Source organism: Micropterus dolomieu, linkage group LG05, assembly GCF_021292245.1.
Source record: "Micropterus dolomieu isolate WLL.071019.BEF.003 ecotype Adirondacks linkage group LG05, ASM2129224v1, whole genome shotgun sequence".
NCBI classification, from domain to species: domain Eukaryota; kingdom Metazoa; phylum Chordata; class Actinopteri; order Centrarchiformes; family Centrarchidae; genus Micropterus; species Micropterus dolomieu.
Genome location: NC_060154.1, coordinates 32,633,509 through 32,655,059, shown reverse-complemented (window position 1 = coordinate 32,655,059; position 21,551 = coordinate 32,633,509). Strand labels below are relative to the sequence as shown.

At 40.9% G+C, this 21,551-nt stretch overlaps 1 protein-coding gene across 1 annotated transcript; it reads left to right on the top strand.

Annotated features, from left to right (window-relative positions):
- Window positions 1-935: 935 nt before the first annotated feature.
- Window positions 936-20,128, top strand: LOC123971331 (sodium/glucose cotransporter 4-like). Its single transcript, XM_046050080.1, has 7 exons — window positions 936-1,047; window positions 7,800-7,918; window positions 10,822-10,893; window positions 13,832-13,936; window positions 19,408-19,572; window positions 19,698-19,803; window positions 20,100-20,128. Exons 1-7 carry the CDS (start codon window positions 936-938, stop codon window positions 20,126-20,128), a joined length of 708 nt encoding a protein of 235 aa, XP_045906036.1.
- The last annotated feature ends 1,423 nt before the right edge of the window (window positions 20,129-21,551 follow it).

Here is a 21,551-nt window from a genome sequence, read left to right as displayed (position 1 = left end):
CAGGTGCTCGGTACACTATAACAAAAAGAATTGGTTGCAGTGATTTCCAACTTGGGTGCGAAAGACTAAGAACAAGACTTTCAAATGAGTTATAGTTTGGTTTAGGTTTAGAGCTGATTAATAGGCTAGAGTGGAAGATAGCTGCAACTCCACCTCCTCGGCCTGTGCCTCGAGGAATGTGAGTATTAATATGACTGGGAGGGGTGGATTCATTTAGGCTAACATATTCTCCATCACCCAGCCAGGTTTCAGTAAGACCAAACAAATCAATATCATAATCTGATATTAGTTCATTTACTAGTACACCTTTAGAAGAGAGAGATCTGATGTTTAAGAGTCCACATTTAACTCTCCTATTCGTTTGCACTATTGCTCTTGTGGTTTTAATTTTTATGAGGTTTTTATGCACAGCTCCTCTTCTGTTTACCTTTTTAAATAATTTCGATGGTCGGGGGGCAGACACCGTCACTATAGGATTTTCACTAAGTAACTCCTGAAATGGAGGAGCAGAGAAGTGTGTTAGACTGCGACTCTGCATAGGGTTTTGGGTGGGTAACTGCTGAAAAAGAAGGGCAGAGAAGTGTGTACATCCGGCCCTTCACTGGACAATGTGTTATCAAACCTCCAGGAGAGCTTTAATTCCATTCAGTACTCCTTCCGAAACCTCCATCTATTACTAAACTCTGGTTAAAACTAAGTGCATGCTTTTCAACCGATCGCTTCCCACACCTGCTTGTCTGACTAGCATCACAACACTAGATGTGTCAGAATTAGAATATGTGGGCACTTACAAATACTTAGGTGTTTGGATAGACAGTTCCATCTCTTTCCAGCCCTACATAAACCACCTTCAATCTAAAATTAAGTCCAGAATCGGTTTCTTATTCCGCAACAGGGCCTCCTTCACTCGTGCTGCCAAACTTGCCTTGGTAAGAATGACTGTTCTACCCATGCTAGATTTCAGTGATGTCATCTACAGATCTGCCTCAAACTCTCTCCTGAAAAAACTGGATGAAGTCTACCACAGTGCCATCCGTTTTGTTACAGGTGCCCCATTTAACCCCTTGACGCCGATTGTCGCGAATTCACATCATACCTCTTCCTTGCAGACTTTAAGCCAAAATAGCACATGGATTCCCCCAATGCCTGTTGGTGCATATTTGATACAAACCTAGGAACCTTTTGCAAGCCCTGGTTTCTCATTTATGCCTGTTGTCGCTAATTTGCATCATACCTACACATACCTGAATTTATATCTTTTCTATGTTCTAAAGACAAATTAACAATCTTCACTTAATTTAACATCAGCTTGAAAGCAAATGAAAACACAAATAATTTTTTTTATTTTTTGATCGTAAAAAAATTCAGGCGTTAAGGGGTTAAAACCCAACACTGTGACCTCTACGTATTAGTTGGCTGGCCGTCGTTACACGCTCGACACCTAACTCATTGGTACCAACTTATTTATAAGTGCTTGCTGTCTCTCTGTACATGCCAGGTCTCCTCCACCTCACGCATTGTTTTTGCACACCAATACTAAATTTTGTTTTTGCACACCACCTGACTTACTTCTGTAATTAAAACTCAACTTGCACAAAATGTTTATAGATCTCTGTACTCTGTACATTTTATTTTTATATAGACTATTTGTATTTGTATATCGTGATTTTTATTGCTGCCATACCATTTATGCATACAATCTGACCTACATCCTTCAATGGTCAGCACCTGCACTAATTGTACATAGACTGTACTGCACTTTAAAATATTCTCCTTACAGACTCATTACTGTTTTACGTATTGTAATTTGTACTGTGTATTCAATGTGTAACCATATGTTGTTCTACACATCTACATTTTCTTGGCCAGGTCGCCGTTGCAAATGACAATATGTTCTCAATCGGCCTACCTGGTTAAATAAAGGTTAAATAAATAAAATAAAAAAAGATGCTGCTCAGTTCCTGTCCGGCAGCAGTGTTCACTCACTGGGAGCTGGAACTAGTCCCCACAGAGTCTGCATGACGGGGTGGGGCCATAACGCACATTCATCAGCTGCTAGCTACTGTAAACGCCAATCAATATCTGCAACAAATCTCTCCAAAGTAAATGTAAATGTAAATGCTCCGTATTTGTATAGCGCCTTTCTAGTCTTTTCGACCACTCAAAGCGCTTTTACACTACATCTGCATTCACCAGTCATACACATTCATACTGAGACACGCAGACCACTGAAGCCAACACAGCAGAGTACAGCAACAATGACAGAGTAAAGACCCACAGTTGTATGTAGTTTTAATGTTCGTAGCGCTGTTATTCTGTCATTACATTCTGAATAATTTTGTAAGATTTTAACTTAAATCAAGAGACATCTGGATGATGTACAGAAAAATGGTGATGTACAGAAAATTCTGGTCTTGTGAAACTTCGGAAAAAATAAACAGAATGAAATTGGACTGTCTTTGTTATGATGGGTGTGGTGTGGAGACAGAGTGGACCCAAATGCAACGCTCAGGTTTAACTGGTTTTATTGGGAAAAAAGGGGTTGAGTGGAGTTGAGGGAGAGGTGAATTCCGGGGAAACGCAGGCACGGGGAACCGAGGAGACTGAGAGCCAGGGGACACTGGGGGCCGAGGAAGAGAGGAGGCACGGAGGGACTGGGAGGATGATGGATCGTGTGTGGAGCTAGTTAGCTTGCTTAGCTAGGTGCATCTGTAATTCAAGTTAACTGTAATTTTAACAGGGCTGACAACTTTGTCTAGTCATATAACTAAATGTACTCACCAGAGAAAGTGAACAGCCAACTCCTAATAAGCTTTTTCAACGGTGCTGGTTAGATTTACACAGTGCTGTGGGTACGAGCCTGACTGAAAGGTCGTCATGGTAACGACTTGTCAGTCATAGATAATCCCGCCCCGATTCATACTCTGCTTTCTGGTCTATTTTCCTCTACAAGGGACCATAATTTACTAAATGAATCATATTGTATTGAAGAAGACTTGAAACTAGTGACTAAGACCATGAACCCATTAGGAAAGTGTTTACTGAGGTAATAAATCAGCTGAGAAGTAGGGTCATTTTACCATTATTTCTAATGGAGCCGGACTTCTTTTTGCAATCAGAAGAGACGCCCCCTTCTGGCCGTTTGATAGAATGCAGACCGGAAGCTTCCCGCTTGGTAGGACTACTTCTATTAGTAGTAGTTGTAGCAGTCTGTTTTGTTAAAAGTAAGGAGAAAAGGGATATTTGGACAAATAGAGGACCACACACTATTTATCACAAGAGCCAATGAGCGTGGTTCATCCAACGAAGGTTAAAATCAAGGGCAACTGGACTTGATTTTAACCTTCGTTGGATAACTATGACCTGGATGACTGAGAATCTTCATAGACAGCGTGGTTCATGTGGTGTCGGAAGAATTTTTTTTCCCTCCTTAAATCTTTATTGCAAAAATAGGAATAAAGTGTACATAGGACATAAATAAGTATACAGAACAGTATACAAATATATAAGAAGACACAAATAATGAAAACTTTGCCAGGGGTAGTAAATTATATAAAGATATTAACCATATTTTGACAGTTTCCACATCCTTTTGTTGTTGGATTTAAAAAGTAAATAGTAAATATATTCAACCTCATGGAGAAAAAGTACAATATTAGGTTTTTTAATGCTGAATTTACAATTGCAATTTAATTTACAATTAATACATTTTAATTTGATAATTTGTTGCACCCACAACCCATAGTCTCTGTTCCTCTGTTTGTCTGTGCCTGATCTTCATGTTTGGTACAATGTTACCTTTAACTGCCTCTGTTCTTGCACATTGTTTATTGTATGTTTCCTTGAATTCCCTGTTTCCTAACTCTGTTAATTGTTATAATAAAACTACTTTCGTGTCAATCCTGTTTCCTGTCTCTGGGCCTGGTTCAATCCTTTCTGTGTTCCCACCCGTGAAAACTACAGCATTATTCATTCATACATCTGACATCTGAAGTTTCAACAGCAGCAGCAACAGTTTTTCATTCACAACAAGTATAAACAATTAGCAGTTAACTGAACATTACTCTATCTAAATCAAATCCTCCTTTTTACAAATTTAGAAAAAAAAGACTGTGGCAGCTAATGGCCTTACTGTGGCATTGTTTGGCAGCCTAGTGGCTCCTTGTGGCACTCCTTGTATTTCTCTCTCTTGAACAACATACTGTACTACTCTGCTACATATTATATTGCTCAATTACCTGTTCATATTTGTGGTAAAACTAAATTAAAAACTTTGCCTATGTGGAAGATTTGTAATTTGTCTTTTCTTTAGTTTCACCCAGTGTTCCTTTCAATAAACCTGCTGTTCAAAGTCCAGATGAGGGAAGGCGTTTAGCTGCCTGTCAACATACATACACCACAGGGCACCCATGTAGCTCACCGGGTAGAGACTGTACTCTTCCCTGAGTCCTTACCACAGCATTCTGTAGCCTTTCCTGTCTCTATCTACAGCTGTCACAGTTTTACAGCTGTGCAGTAAAGGCAAAAAAAATCTAAAAGCTAAGCCGTGAACTTTGACAAAGTGATTAATAATTAAGCTTCAGGTTGACTGCACAGATTCACATACCTCTGTTGAGTTTACCAGCAGGATCACCTAACTGTGTTACACAGCCAGAAGAACTTATACATAGGAGAAGCACTGGATGACAGAGTATCTGTAAGAAGTCAACACAATCTGGAAGATTGGAGTCAATATGTCTTCCAGTCTCACTGTAGGTATGAAACTTTTAACTCAGTTTTATGCTCGTAGGCTCTTTGCACAACTGTTTTTACAAAAAGCCTTATTTTGTGACAGGAACACAGGAGAAAGCAGAATTACAAACTATAAATGAGCCAGTTAAAACAGGAAATTCAGCAACTCTTAACAGGATTGGGCATTGCACAGTCTGCCTGGGTTTGTAGTACAACTGCTATATTATCATTTTACCTTCAGCTTGGGCAAGATAAAAGCCTTGCTTTCAATATTTATTTACCAATGTGTATAATAAGGATGATTTTTGTTGTGTACTATCTATGGTATGCAAATAGTTAGGGCCCGAGCACAAAAAGTGCGAGGACCCTCTTGGAACTGAAGATTTTTTTTTCTTTCGTATTTTATGGGTCTTGCACATGATTGGCAAAATGACTCGCTAGCGCCCCAGTCCTCCAGATGGCAGAGAAAGTACACAGTCCGAATTCCTTTGTGTGAACAAAGTTTTAATTTTCAGCAATGATTCCTGACATTTGTTTAAGTGATGTTTTTAACTAATGCTTTATTTCCAGCTCCTTCTGACCTCTTATACTTAGAAATGATATATAAAGAAATGTTATCCTATGCTACTTGATTAATTTTCCAGCTCAAATTTAATGTTAAATAACTAACCCAGCTCCTGGCCAAATGATTGTTTAAAGAAATAATCATTTGCTATCTTAAGTCTACTCATGGAACCAGAGTTCACCCAAGAGGACAAAATAAGTATTACATGCCATTGTTCTGAAATGCTGTTTTAATGTATAAATGTCACTCTGTATTTACCCGTAATCTGATGCCATGTTCGTGTAACTTGCTTATATTCTCTAAGTAAGAATGTGTAACAGCCAATATTATCCAGGAAGCTAGTAAAGTTCCTTTCATCTAATGTGATTCCTATGAAATGCTAACCTTAAGGTTTAACTACTGACAATTGTTTTCCTTTTTATCAAATGCTTAAAACTAAGAAAGGTATAACAGTTTGACAGTGGGAAGATATTTGATTACAATACGCGCAAATAGGTTTTAGAATAGACATATTAAAAGTTAAAAGACAAACCAGAAACAAGCCCTCAGGGGAACAAAGCCAAGCCCCCTTGGAACACGCCCCAATAAACAAAAGCAGCGACACAAGTTTGCTCGCTCTCTTGGCTCCTTTTCGCTCTTCCCTTGCACTTCGGCACGCACTCAGCGTGCTCTGTCTCCCAGCAACACCCTAAAAGAAGTTCGACCCGGCTTGCCGTGAAAACTCTTTTGTTCTTTTCAAGCCACACACGTGAAGCGCCGCGACCTCGGCTTTTCCCTCATTTGCAGCAACTTACTTGTTTTTTTATTTTCTTTAGTTTTGTTTGTTAAAAGTTATCAGACTGTTCTTTTAAGCTTTATTCCGTCGAGCTAACTTACACTGCTCCCACCGGAGCCTCATGGGCCCGTCTTGCCAGCAGTAAGGACAATCAAACCTTTAACCCGAGCCAGGGTTAAAGACCTCCCGCTCCAAGTTTTCTTCAATAAGCCGACCCAGACGGACCTCCGGAGCAATTCCCTGGCAGAGAAAGCGGCTGGCTGACGGCTGTGAGCCGTCCTAACCGAGAACGCACGGAACTCAGCCAGCGTGAGGCCGCCGACCAGCAACCCGGCTGGGAGAAATGACAAGCAATAAGGCTAAATCCCTGCATTCTGTGATCAGTGTTGTCCAATAGTTTGTTAATCGATTATCTTTAACCCTTAAAAGTCATAGCCAAACTGAGTTATTATCATATCTTGCGTTTATTAGTTGCCCTTATGAATCAAATTCTCCCCACAAGAGAACCCAATTTACAATAGAACTCAACATTCTTGTTGTTTACATCATGTTTGTTTAGCCATTGTTTATTTCTTTGATTTATTTCACCTTAGTTATCTAATATATTTCACCGTAATCACAGGAAGTGTGTGTGTGTATTGTCTAACTCCAAGTCCCTGTCATGAAGAACTTTAAATCAGAGACTGACTGATTGATTTAAGATAATTGAGCGATTATTAACTAATTGATCACTAGTGAATAATTGTATAATTAAATATTAGAAATATTAATTTTCATAAGTTTATTAAAATCATACGTAGACCTGCTACAAAGCCATGCACTGCTCAGCTGGGTTTGCTGGACAGACAGACAGAATAGAGATTCACTGCAGCTGCACATTAACCAAACATTACTGTTATCTGCTAACATCAGACTTTGAGAGGAGAGAACACAGGTTAACTTGGCCGCAGTTCCCACAGTTGTCAGTGTCTCTTCTCGTGCCTAGATGAATAGTCCCTCTTCATCCTCTCAACTTGTAAGAGTTTTATGATGTTCTAAAGAAGTGCTGAATATCTAGCAGTATCTCCACCATTGATGTGTTGTTTCAGTGTGCTCTGCAACAGCGAGGGCGGGGTATGCTAGTGTGGCCGGTTACATCATAATATGTTTAACATAATAATGTCTACATAATATTACAATATATACTAAGTTACTATTGAGAACTCACATGTTTCTTTTGCAGATTAAAATAAGAACCTCATGATATGCTAACTTGACAATTTTGAGGAGCTTGCTCGGCCAACTTTTTCCTATATTGGCTCAAATAGTGTTTTTTATTCCTAATGTAAAATGTGTTTTGTAATGAATAACTGTTTCATTCATTAAGTTCACATTTATCTCATGTTTTAAAATAATAGTTTCATTTAATCTCTGCGAAATATTTATTGTGTATGCGGTGTCCTTGCTCAACTGCCAAGTATTATGAAGCTTACTATTTCAAGTCAACCAAGACTTTGACATTTAGGACTTACTTCTTTCTTGATGAGGTGTAAGGCACACTGGATCTAAAAGCGTAGGAAGCCATCACATAGACCCCTGTGTACGGGCACTGCACTAGTATAATACATTTATTAGCTGTTGCCATGTTTTGTTGTTATTTAATTCAATGATTATAGAGGCTGTTTTCAGTATAGGGATAGAGAACAAAATGCTACCATAGTGAAGTTCTTTTCTGTACTTGGCATGCAGGCAGCAGCTCCCCTGGGTTCACCACAGCAGCTCCTTCCAGCACAGGTCTAAGTTTGGATGCTGCTGACATCGCCGTTGTTGTCATCTACTTTGTCTTTGTCATGGTGGTTGGGATCTGGGTAAGATCTGAAAGTGGCTCAGCTCATTTTACACTTACGCCTTCATCATTATTTTTAATAAAATCTTTAAAATATCTTAAGACCTTTCTCAGGTGAACAGCTTATCGTAATACTGTGCTGTGTTAAACCTCTATGAGCTTACACTTTAAGTCACATTTTACTATTTTTTATTCCACAAATGCTTATCCTAAAACATGCTCATAGGAAATATGACAAAACCTGGATACTACCTGACAAAGAACCAACTGGGCTCAAAAAGTTGCAGGGCACTGTGTTTCAAGTCATTTTTATGATTGCAAATTTCTGTACATGCTAAACATGTTTCAACACATGGATTACAAATAATGTAACCTACCTGAAAGGTGCTAACCTCCTTCTGGCTCTTTTGGTTCTTTAATGAGCGTAGCCATTATGATGGTGTATTTCCATTTACCAGAAAATAAGTTAACTTAAGGTCAGGAGCAGGGTCACGCCTCAACCATACCTCTTATCACCTGTCAACCCATCCTGTCCAGTTTCTCTCAGTTTTCTCAACAACAGACCGTGCATCAAGCTTAATTGCATTCACCCATTTACACACACATTCATAAGGCGTGGCGACCATGCAATACGCAACAATCGGCCATGCCATCCCCCTCATCCATCTGGCAGGCCATGGAGCTCGGCTCTCTAAAGCAGACATCACTAGCACTACAATCCAGAGGAAAACTCTTTTGCTCAGAATAGTCTTTTCTTTAACTCTTGAGAAAACACTAAGATCTCAATAGTATATCTTTTTGAGATCACTCCAATCTGAATTGTTGCTCCTAAAACCCCTTAGGAGAAAAGGATGAAATAAAGAGAGATTGAGGTTTTGAGACTTAGGCAAGACAAATGGATACTGAATTGAGATTACAATAGGATAAATGAAAGTAACAGTTGAGATCTCATGATTGTAACTTATTGAGTTCATTAATGTCTTGCTTATTGCTCCTAAAGATCTGTTGGGAGCTCTGGGGAGGTGTTTTTGAGCTTGATTATATTACATTGCTTTCTATGCTTGGAGAACTGTGCTGGAGGCTTGACCTGAGCTGGATTTGAACCCTGCTCTTGCTGTTCAAAGGGCAGCAACACTGCCGCTGCACCATCCTGCTAAAATTAACAATGAAGGACTGATTGTCTTTAAACAGAGTACAATGTTCCTTTACTTAAAAGAGGAGAAATACCATATACACAATTAAGGTCCTCAAAATTCTACAAGTAAAAGGTAAAAGTAAAAGGTATAAAAGTATTCCATAGTGAATGTACTTAACTATCAAAAGTAAAAGTGCTTATTCTGTATGACAGATACATGTTGTATCTCAGTTCTTGAGTGCATTCGGTCCTTAATGAATTAATCTCTAAACATCATGTCAAAGTATTGGCTGTTCCAGTTATGCTGGCTGTGACCTTAAGAAATTGGAAAACATGACATTTGAAAGTGCATTATTTTCAATGTCAAAATTTATTTTATTTTTCTCAGTAACTTGTAATAATTAATAATAATAATAATAATAATTAACAATAAATACAATAAGGATTTGAAATTAAGGGGAGTAAAAGTACAAACCCCCATAAAAAGAAAATAGTGGGGTCACTAAGACAAAACTGAGAAATATCTTGGAGCTTTTTTCTGATCCACATTCTGGACTGAAATTACACTTAGTTAAGATACTGTAGAGATCCCATCTTTTGATCAGAGTAAGACAGAGATGAGTTTTTTGCTCCTGAGGACAATATGAGAAAACTGAGACATATTTGAGAAGAATCATGAGATCCCAGGAGTCATAGCTGAGTTTTCTTTGAGCTCTTTCTCTGATCTCATGGTCCAATGTTCAGAAGACTTAAATTAGACTTATTTAAGATCTCTTGTTCTGATCAGAGTCAGACATAAATAAGATTTTATGTGGTTGTTTCTCCTAAGATGTATTTGAGAAGTGGTAGAAAATGCCTTTGGTCTCACCTTGGTAGTAAAAGCAGCTCATTTGTGTCTAGAAGAAAAGAAGGAAACAACTATGAGATCTCATCTTGGATTTTGCTTTCCAATGGGAAGTCTTGCCCAGACATCTGGTGTTTTCTCAAAATTCACTGAAACGGACCCTATTATTTTTTACTTACTTACTTACTACTCACTTTTGGCAGACAAAGCAGATTTCTTTACCTCCCCACTACCATACCACACTCATGAAAGTTTTCTTTCAGAGAGAAAACCAGAGTTTCTTGTATTCACACTCTAGAAGTAAAACTGAGCAGCTGGGAGCTTCATTCCCCATCCACATTTTATGTGTAGACTCCTAACTAAACGAGCAGCTGACCAAACACATCAGTACCACAAGACCCAGTCTAAAAAAGGGGGAACTGCCACTCAATTGTAGTCAGTCTTTCTGGCATATCTTCAGAACACTATTCCAGCCATTCTTTCTACATCAGTGCAGCTGCCAGACTGGTATCTCAAACCATTCAAGTCCTCGGTTGCTGGTCTTCAACAGGCATACTATATCCACAGCAATCTTAACAACCTTTGTCAAGCTCACGGCTCAGCACAGCTCCATCTAAATCTGTTGATTCTTTGGGGGCCCGTAATCAGCTCGGGTGACTCTACCCTAGAGATGGATCCCCCATACTGAGTCTCCTCCCCCCAGCCTCCAATACATTCATCCCAGAGTACAAATAGTTACAAGAATATTAGAATAATAAACACAACATTTTTGGGAGCTCATCCTTGGTTTGATTTCTGTCCAAGTCACCAGGAACTGATTTATATTTGTGTGACAGCACAGAAAGGTTTTTTTGTTTGTAAAAGTGATATTGCAGTGACACAACATACATTTTTATTTTTTTTTTGTGTACTGCTGGTCTAACCTTTACCTCTTTCTCCTTCTCAGTCATCAGTGAGAGCCAATCGCAGCACTGTGGGGGGGTACTTCTTGGCTGGCCGTTCAATGACCTGGTGGCCTGTGAGTACCTACCCTCTGACTGGTGTCCATGATGTGTTGTTTTCAATTTCATGTTAATGTGCTTTTTGCTATGCTATGTATATGGCTTTGCAAACATACTGTAATGTTCTATTGTCTGAATTCTTGTCCTGTTTGGTTGCTCTTACACGTAACATAACATTACAAACAGTTACACAACTTGAGCTTTAGGAACAGGAATAAATAACAAAACACATACAAACAGTCGCCTGATACTTTTGTCCCAGTGACAAGACGCAGCTCCCAAAATAGAGTTTGAGGTTGTTTTTTGTCTGCAACTATCCCCAACCTTAACCCAACCAATAAACTTCATGTGCCCTACAAAAGGTACCTACATGAGTGGAAATGTAATAGTGTTATTCCACTGTAATAAAGATGTTTTCTTGCACAATCTTGTGTTGTACAAGGTCAAATACATTTTAATAAAGCTTGTTTGTACATGTATTTGCTCTGTAATTATTTGTAATCTGATATTATGATAAGATGTACAAGCTCATTTAGGTTCTTCTCTTTAATCACCTTTGGTAGTCAATAACTGCATTATGCACACCTAACATTATGGTCTCATTTAATCTCGTTCACATAAAGAAAATAACAAGTTTTAGTGTATTTACAGTCATGTTGGCACATTTTAGTATGGCAGCACAATGAGTTATCCTGTGTAACTCAAATAAATGAGATAGACTTCCCCACACATAAGTCACTTTTTTGCTTTCTTGGCAGCAAACTCAGCAGTAAGAGCTGTGTAATTCATCTTGAACGTAACATACTTTTCAATGGAGAGATTAGTGAGCCAAAACAGTCTGATGGACGCTAATAGTTGTTGATTTGTTTCAGCTTTAAATAGCTGCGCTCTCCCGATGCCACAGCCACCAGGATAATGAGAAGAATGGGGTGGTGGTGATGATAATAATAATAATAATCTTTATTTGTATAGCACCATACATAAAATGCAGCTCAAAGTGCTTTACATCATGAGCGCTTAAGTAAAAAGAAGAACATAAATAAATAAAACATACAATACAGCATGTAAATATTCCACAAGCACAAAATACAGGAATTATAACTGGGAAAGGGTAGCAGCCAGGACTACAGTATGAAATAAATACAATACATTAGATCAGATAAAAGCAAAAGAATAACTATAATCTGTTATGGTTTTGGACAGAACGGACCCAAACGCAACGCTTCTGGTTTTTATGTGATTTATTGAGGAAAGAATAGGAGAGTTGAGGGGCTGGAGAAGGGGGAGCGGTGGACACCGGGAGACGCAGGCGTGGAGGACCGAGGAGCCAGCGGGGCAGGGGAGGTTCAGGCGAGAGGGCTGAGGGAGACGGGAGGCCGAGGTGGGGAAGGAGTGTGGTGGTTGGTAGACTGGCGAGGAGCAAAGGAGAGCCGGGGGAGCGCCGTGGAGGTGATGCGAGGGAAGTAGGCGAGCCCAGCTGACCGAAATGGGAGACGGAGTTGAGTGGAGCAGAGATTGAGTGGAGAACCGGGGTAGAAATTGAGATGAGGTTGATTGCTGGCAGGTGTGGCAGGCAGAGGTGGAGGTTGATGAGGCGCAGGTGTGGATTGTCAGCCAGGCTCAGGAGCGGAGAGAGAGGGAGAGCACACACACAGGGAGAGGGGAGGAGACACAGAGATAGAGGCAAAACTCAGGGAAAAACAGAATGCGAGAAAAAAAGGGGGAATAAACAGGACACTCACCGTCAGCCGGGCTGCCACCACAACATAATCAGTTAAAAGCAAAGGCATAAAAGTAGGCCTTGAGCTGCTTCTTAAAACTATCAAGAGAGGTTGCTTTTTTTATTTGTAATGGCAGTTTGTTCCAAGCCATGAAAGCTGCTTCACCAAACGTTTTACTGTTCATTCTTTGGACATTAAGAAGACCAGCATCAGAGGACCTGAGAGAGCAAGTAAATTAATGTCTTCAGTGAACAACAAAAACAAAGGAATTTGCCTCACTGTTCCAATACTTTTGGAGGGGACTGTATGTCTATTAATAATAATGTAATTCTTTATGATTTTTGCAAGATAAAAGACAGTTGTGTTGTTAAAAAACAAACAGTAGTGATAGTCCAGTATTCCTCTGGACATTGCCAAATCTGGGGTGCAGTGGATAAGACACATGCCTTTGGTGTGAGAGACTCGGGTTCAATCCCCCACTGTGACACCTCCACCAATGTGTACCTGAGCAAGACATTTAACCCCTCGTTGCTCCAGAGGTGTGCAACCTCTGACATATATAGCAATTGTAAGTCGCTTTGGATGAAAGCGTCAGCTAAAATTAATTAATGTAATGTAATATAATGCCAAGCTCAAAAAAGTAACATCTGCAAGAATTATGAGCGCAACCTCACCACTTAAATGTTTCTCCCACATTCTCCCACAAAATACAGCATACAGTAATTCTAACAAATTTACAGTGTAATTTTTGTACTGACGTGTACTGGTATTGTACTTAGTAGGATGTGAAATTAGGGGGTAACAATGTGGGAACTTTACAAAAGAAATAGTGTACAGCAGTGTACAGTACTGAGCGACATCCGGATGTTTGGGAGGAATTTAAAGAGAACTTAATTAGAAACACTACATTACTGTACAGTTGTTCTTTGTGAATAGTATGTCATAATTAAAAAGATGTCAAAACTAATTTGTTAATGTCAAAACCCCTGTCCCATTTTTTCTACAATGTCATTAATTTTTAAGTCTCACTTAAACAGAGCTGTTATCCCCTTGTCCCTAAGCTGTCTTCTTTCCCTGTAATTAGATATTTGTTTGGGTATAGATACCCAGCAAGTATTTTATTGACAGTACATATTCAATAATAACATGGGCTGTAAATTAGTCTAACCAAACAATCTATAAATGGAAATATACGCTCTTCATGTTATTATGTGTTATCTGTATGTATTTACAGATTGGAGCCTCTCTGATGTCCAGTAATGTTGGCAGCGGTTTGTTTATTGGCCTGGCGGGAACAGGAGCAGCCGGAGGAATCGCTGTTGGGGGATTTGAATGGAATGTAAGGAACATGGTCAGGGACTTTATTCATCCCCAATTTTATTTATATAGCGCCAATTCACAAGTTATATCATAGCGCTTTTCATATAGAGCAGGTCTAGAACGTACTCTTTGTGCTATGATTTACAAATGCCCAACGGTTCCCAACATGAGCAGCACTAGGCAATAGAGGCAAGGAAAAACTTCCTTTTAAGAGGCAGAAACCTCGAGCAGAACCATGGCTCAGGGTGGGCGGCCATCTGCCTCGACCGGTTGGGGGTGAGGGGGAGAGAGAGACAGAGCGAGAGAGGGAAAGAGAGAAAGAGATAGCAATAAAGAGGGACAGAGGGCTGTAGGGGTTGGGTGGAGCAGCCTACACAATATCCACACAGAAGTAAAGACAGTAAAGGTAATAGTGGTAGACACTTAAAATGAATAATGGTACAGATATTTATAGTAATGTTAATGATAATAATAACAATAGGACTAGTAACAATAATTGTAGCAGAGGGTGTCGAGCAGGAACACGGGGGCAGCAGGTGACCCGCAACCACAGATCCAGACTCCACAGCTCCAGAGTCAGAAACACCTGCAGGAAGTGATAGGAGGAGAGAGGAGAGGGACGAGAAAGCACAAGACTATGGGAAAGAGGAGAAGTTGTGTTAGTAACATGCAATAATGGGATGAGGTTGCATACAGAGGGAGAGAAAGAAGAGGAGAGAGGAGCTCAGTGCATCATGGGAAGTCCCCCGGCAATCTAGGCCTATAGCAGCATAACTAAGGGATGGTTCAGGACTCACCTGAGCCAGCCCTAACTATAAGCTTTATCAAAGAGGAAACTCTTAAGCCTACTCTTAAATGTGGAGATGGTGTCTGCCTCCTGAACCCAAACTGGAACCTGGTTCCACAGGAGAGGAGCTTGATAGCTGAATGCTGTGTCTCTGTCGACAACACTGAATCTCGACACTTCACTTCCTGAAAGAAGAAAAACTACAAATTGTATATGAATTCAAATGCCATGGCGTTTTACAGAATCCCACACTGTCTTTTGAAAATTATGTCAAAAGATTATCAAAAACTGTCAAACATGTCAAATGTCTAATTCAAAAACTGTCAAATTCAAATGTTTCTTCAGTTAATGATCTTTTCTCATATTGAATACTGTTTTACAAACTGGTCACTTACAAATGCCACAACATCAAACCAGCAGAGTCACTCTTTAAAAGAGCCATTAAAATTGTATATAGAAAACCATTTTCTTTCCTGCAGAAACGTAACTTGCTAAGTTTTGAAAACTTTTCGAAGTTTATATTTGCCTACTCTCTATATAAGATCCTACATGGACTTACTCCACCCCCACTAAGTGAATACATTAAATTGAAAATAACTGGTGGTGGCAGAACTGGAACCAGGGCCTCCATGTGAGGAGACTGTATGGTGCCTTACAGACACACAACATTTGGACAATCTGTATTGTCAGTTAAGGGAAAAGAGATCTGGAACAAGTTACTGGCTGCCGTAAGGGAATGTCCAGCTTACTTGAGTTTTAAGAACCATCTCAAATGATGGTTCAAGACACATCAAATCTGTGACCACTAACTGACTCTGTTGCGTTGTATGTGTATGGGTGTGTATGTGTGAGTATATGTTTGTGTATACAGATGGTTATAAACAAATTTCTGGCATCCACTGTATTGTGGGTGACGGGCGGGGTCCAGAAGCCAGTCAGTATCTGGTGTGACCACCATTTGCCTCACGCAGTGCAACACATTTCATTCGCATAGAGTTGATCACCTTGCTGATTGTGGCCTGTGGAATGTTGGTCCACTCCTCTTCAATGGCTGTGTGAAGTTGCAGTCAGGTCGAGACCCCGATGAAGACGACGAGCATGCAGATGAGCTTCCCTGAGATGGTTCCTGACAGTTTGTGCATTCTTTGGTTATGCAAACAGATTGTTGCAGCAACTGTGAATGCAAATGCCATTATATATATATATATATATATATATATATATATATATATATATATATATATATATATATATATATATAAAATGGGCTACTGGAACAAGACATTCATGGACTAGAGCAGAAAATATGGATCTGATGCAATGGCACTATACAAGCAATCCTGGTGAAAGAGGTTATAGACTATGGGATATATGCATGCTTCGAAACCCATCATCAACACTGACAAAGAAACAACTCCTAGCTCAGTGTTCTAACATCTCCAAACGGCAACTGCTATCACAACTAGATATTGACGAAGTACAACAAATATATTACAGCAAGAGGGAGCCAGGACGACAGGTCAGCGGGGAGATGTTATCATCATCCTCCCCACACTCAGAGATTGGGTCCCAAGCCCCAATAACAAAAAGCCCTTACGGTACAGAATCACTCACCATAAGGGTGACTGAACTACGATTGAAGATCATAACCAAGCTGGACCCCCAAGTACAACGACCAAGATTGCCAAGGCTAAGTGACAAAGCACCCTCTGAAGGTCTGCTAGAAGTTGTGAATGCAGCACTACATACTATCCCTTATAAAGCCATAACCGAGACCAATGAGCTGATGTATGCCACACACCACAAGCCACAAAGAGCATTACCCCCCATGGAGGAGAAGGCGAGAGACCAAGATCAAGGCAACACGAAGAGAGGTTAGTCAGCTGTCAGTGCAAGGAAAGGTGCAAGGAAAGGGTTACCTAAGAAATACAACAAGCAGTCGATACCTGAGGTTCTGGAGACTGACAAACAAAGACTTACTGCTCTGGCTACCCATCTAAAGAGATATAAGGGAGAAGCAGAAGCCAGGAGAATAATTTTCTCCACTGAACCATCCAAAGTGTACTCTCAGTGGCAGGGTAATAACACAAGATCAGATCCAACCAGGGCTGAGACAAAACTGCCTGTTCTGTGATGGTGCTGAACACAAATTTGAGAACTGTCCAGACCACCAGGTGTCAGCATGTAAAGAAATACTGAAGAAGCTTGGCAGGTGCTATGTGTGTTTGGGACCCAAACATATTGCGAGGTTCTGCAGGTCGAAGGGCAGGTCATGTGCATGTGGGCAGGAATCATGCAGCCATTTGTGAGAAAATTGAGGCACCCCTACCTGCTGTTCTGCCGACATGGACACTGTTATTTCCTAATTAATTTCCTGAGTAATTCCTCAAGCAGAAAGGAGCAAGCCTGATAATAAGAACATTGTGCTGCTACAAACCGCCAAGGCATGGATTGTAGGGCCCACAAGCAGGAAGATGGTCCGTTGCTTGCTAGATGGGGGCAGCCAAGGGAGTTTTGTGCATGAGAATGTGGTGAGGGCACTGCATCTACCTGTCATTAGACAAGGGACATTTACCCTTCGCACATTTTCTCCTCTTCTCCAACAACAGTGAAGCGCAGCATAGTGAGGCTCAGCTTGGAGAATGTCTGGGATAAACGGCAGAGCATTGAAATAGAGGCAGTTGTGACCCCCAAGGTGTGTACAGCGTTGATGAAGGTCCCTGGTGAACATATACAGAAAGAGATGGAAAGGAGAGGTCTCCAACTCGCAGACTTTGCTGGAGATGACAAATCTGAGCTTTCTGTGCTAACTGGCTAAGATTACTACTGGCAGATAGTATCAGGCCGAGTAGAAAGACTCACAGAGACCCTTGTGGCACTGGAGAGCACCTTTGGATGGGCAGTACAGGGCCTAGTAGCAGTGTACAGCATGACAGGGACAACATGCATGTACATTCAGCTCATTGAGGAGGCACAGATTGACAAACAACTGCATGCATTCTGGGAACTTGAGTCTCTGGGCATTACAAGCGAGAAGTCTGACAGCCCAGAGGATGTGGAGGCGTTGCAGCGGTTCGAGGAAACCTCCATCTTCAAGGATGGACGTTATCAAGTGGAGTTGCCATGGCGGCAAAACCATCCTCCACTCCAAGACAATTTCCGCATCGCAAAAAAGAGGCTGGAGAGTTTGAAAAGAAAACTAAAAAAGGATGTTACATTCTACAGCAGATACAATGAAGTAGTGGAGGACTACTTAAAGCAAGGAATGGCTGAGGATGTGTCGAGGGAGCATACATCACCACCGTCACAAGCAGTGAGAAATATTACTTACCTCACCACGCTGTACTGAGGGAGGATAAGGTGACAACAAAACTGCGGGTTGTGTTTGATGTCTCCTAACAGGTCCCAATCTGAATCCAGATCTGATGAGTGTTTTGATCAAGTTTAGACTGCATGTGTTAGGAGTCTGGTTTTTGTGTTCATGTCTTTCCTGTTTAAGTCTGTTTTAGGTTCTGTGTTTCTCTGTGTAGTCCTGTACGTTAGTTAATATTTTTTGTGTTTACTCCTGGTCTTGTGTTCCCTGTTTAGTCTTGTGTATTCCCTTGTTCTCTTACTGGTTCTGTTTAGCTCTGCCCCATGTCTGCATGTCTGTCTCTGTCTTCCCCTGCTCGCTCTCTCCCGCATTGATTTTGCCCAACGACCACAGATATACAGAAATGTTGGTGCAGTATCAACATGAGACGATAATGCATGCATGTGTACAAGACACTTGAGTGCAAAAATATTGGATTTTGAGGGCACGAAAGCTAGTTAAGAACGTTGTGTCAAGATGTGTACGTTGCAGAAGGTTCAAAGCAAAGGCTGGACAACAGACTACCGCACCGCTGCCAAAGGACAGAATAACAGTCACCGCCATTCGAGATTACAGGTGTAGACTTCGCAGGGCCACTCCATGTGAAGACACAGAGCTCCATGACAAAATCATACATAGCACTGTTCACTTGTGCTGTATCCAGAGCAGTGCACTTAGAGCTGATCTCAGATCTGTCCACTGAAAACTTCCTGCTAGCCCTGAAAAGATTCATCTCAAGAAGAGGATTGTACAAGGTGATCTACTCAGATAACGCCAAGACGTTCAAGAAAGCTGATCAGGATTTGAAGGAGCTCTGGAAAGGCATCAAGGATTCACAGCTAGGAGAGTTCTTCTCAGAGTAGGGCATCAGCTGGCGGTTCATCGCTGAAAGAGCAGCCTGGTGGGGCGCATTCTGGGAAAGGCTTGTAAGCCTCGTCAAGATTATTCTCAGAAAGGTACTTGGCAGTGCTAAACTCAAATTTGAAGAAATGTGCACCATTCTGACCATGAGCCACCATCAACTCGAGGCCGCTTACTTATGTGCACAATGATGTGGATGAACCACAGCCACTGACACTTGCTCACTGCTTGGTAGGTCAGAGACTGACTTCTGGTCTCTGTCCAGAAGAGTGCAGTCCTAGGAACAGCTAAGATACTGCGCAGAACCCTCAAACTCCCAGGCCTCTGGTAGAGGACCCGAGCTTGAGGATGACACATACCACCCCGCAAGGGGTGAGAGGGGGATCGTTTTTTAAATTTACACACACACACATATATATATATATATATAAATATATAAAAGTTAATATACACACAGTGTGTTTTTTTTAACTTGAGTGTATGTGTATAGGCAGTGTGGGTCCTGGTGGCTCTGGGTTGGATCTTTATCCCTGTCTACATCTCTGCTGGTGTGGTGACCATGCCTGAATACCTGGCCAAACGCTTTGGAGGCCAGAGGATACGCATATACATGTCTGTTTTGTCACTCATCCTCTACATCTTCACCAAAATATCTGTAAGACACACTCTTACATTTACATTCATTCATTTGGCAGACTATTTTGTCCAAAGTGAAATACAAATGAGGTATAATCTAAGATACAGTAGAAACATTTGTCTGTTTGTGTGTGTGTTACCCAGACAGATATCTTTTCGGGGGCGTTGTTCATCCAGGTGTCGTTAGGCTGGGATCTCTATGTGTCTACAGGGATACTGCTGCTTGTCACTGCTGTTTACACTGTGGCAGGTAAACACACACACACACACAACAGCATTTTTTTGTCTATAATAATCCATTATCATTAACATAAATAGAGAAAACTTGTCCATTTTGTTCATTCTGTCTGATTCAGACAGCTTATTTCTGTTTTACAGACCTCTCATTAGTATTTTATTAGCATGCTGTTTATTTCCACTTGCATTTTATAAATAATGATTGTAAAAATCAAATCAATGAGCGTAAAAGTTAATCCACGACCTTGGAATTTCTGAATGCTCAGTTGTAATATAGGTAGCTTACTTGTCATCATGTGATCTTCTTAGGGCTGTACCCAAATCAGGATCTGAGTTGACTCAGAGCCAGGACTTTAGGCCAATGAATAGACTACACCTAACAGAGGTTAGGGTAGCAGAGGGGAGGTTGTACCGGGGCTGGTTCAGAAGTAGTTTCACCATACTTACTAACACTGAGAATTTCATTGTGGCAAACAGACAGGGGACACATACCAAGCGGGGGGTATGGTGGCCCTTTCCCACAAAGTGTTGAGCATTTAACACTTAATTTCCTGCATTCTGGGGATCTTAGGAATTCTGTGTTGCTTTTGAATGTGTTTCTACTGTAGATCAACTTTTCACATTATGAGTTAACATATTATGTGGGCATGTTAATATTTACTGTACTGTAATTATATAGTATATTATAGTAAAGTATTATATTTAGTAAAAACATTAATAACATTATTTTATTATATACTGTTATTTAACAGCTTTGGCCAAAGCAAAAGTACACAAAATGACAAGATAATAAAGAACGACACAACTAGATACACAGGGGTATCACCAGGCCCGCCGTCAGGGGGGGTCAAAAGGTATAGATGACCTCGGCCCAAGGCCTAGGGGGGGCCCATGCAAAGATCTATGGTTGACCCTTAAATGGGATCAAGTACAACACTTTACTTACTGTCTTATAAGAATAACAAACCTTTTTAGATGTATTTACATGATAAATAAATGTATTATTATCATTACAACATATTTCTATACTATACAAGATGGCGCCGCAGACGGCCGCCTTGGGATTACGCTCCGTAGTGCTTTTTGTGTTTTTGTTAATTAACGCTGTTTTCTGCCGTCCCCCTTTGGTAACCTTTACCAGAGAAGAGCTCTTAAACATTGGACTTTCTACAGCTCATACTATTCCACTGCTCTTTATTGACCCTGGAACTTTCCCGGAGTTACTAGTTGGAGGAGCGGCAGCTCTGTTTGGGATCCTTCGGAAACGGTGCAGGGGAAAACGAGCAGGCGCGCTGGTTAAACTGAGACAGCGGGGATTTCGCACTGCGCTCCCTTCAATCCACCTGGCGAACGTCCGCTCTCTGGCCAACAAAATGGACGAACTGCCGCTCCTCAACAGAACTAACTCGGACTTCTGCAGATCTGCTGCCCTCTGTTTCACCGAATCCTGGCTCACCGAGCGCATCCCGGACAGTGCAAAGTGTAATCTCATCCGCGCAGATCGCGACATGGAGCACACAGGAAAAACACGGGGAGGCGGACTCTGTTTCTATATAAACGAAGGTTGGTCCACAGATGTCACAGTGTTGGAAATATCATGCAGCCCTCACTTAGAGACATTATTTATAAACTGTAAACCGTTTAGTTTTCCTCGTTTGTTGTAGTCGCTGTTTACATTCCACCTCAGGCCTGTGTTAGTGAGGCGTTACTACACCTGGCCGACCAGATAACTAACGTGGAGAAAAAACACCCAGACTCCCT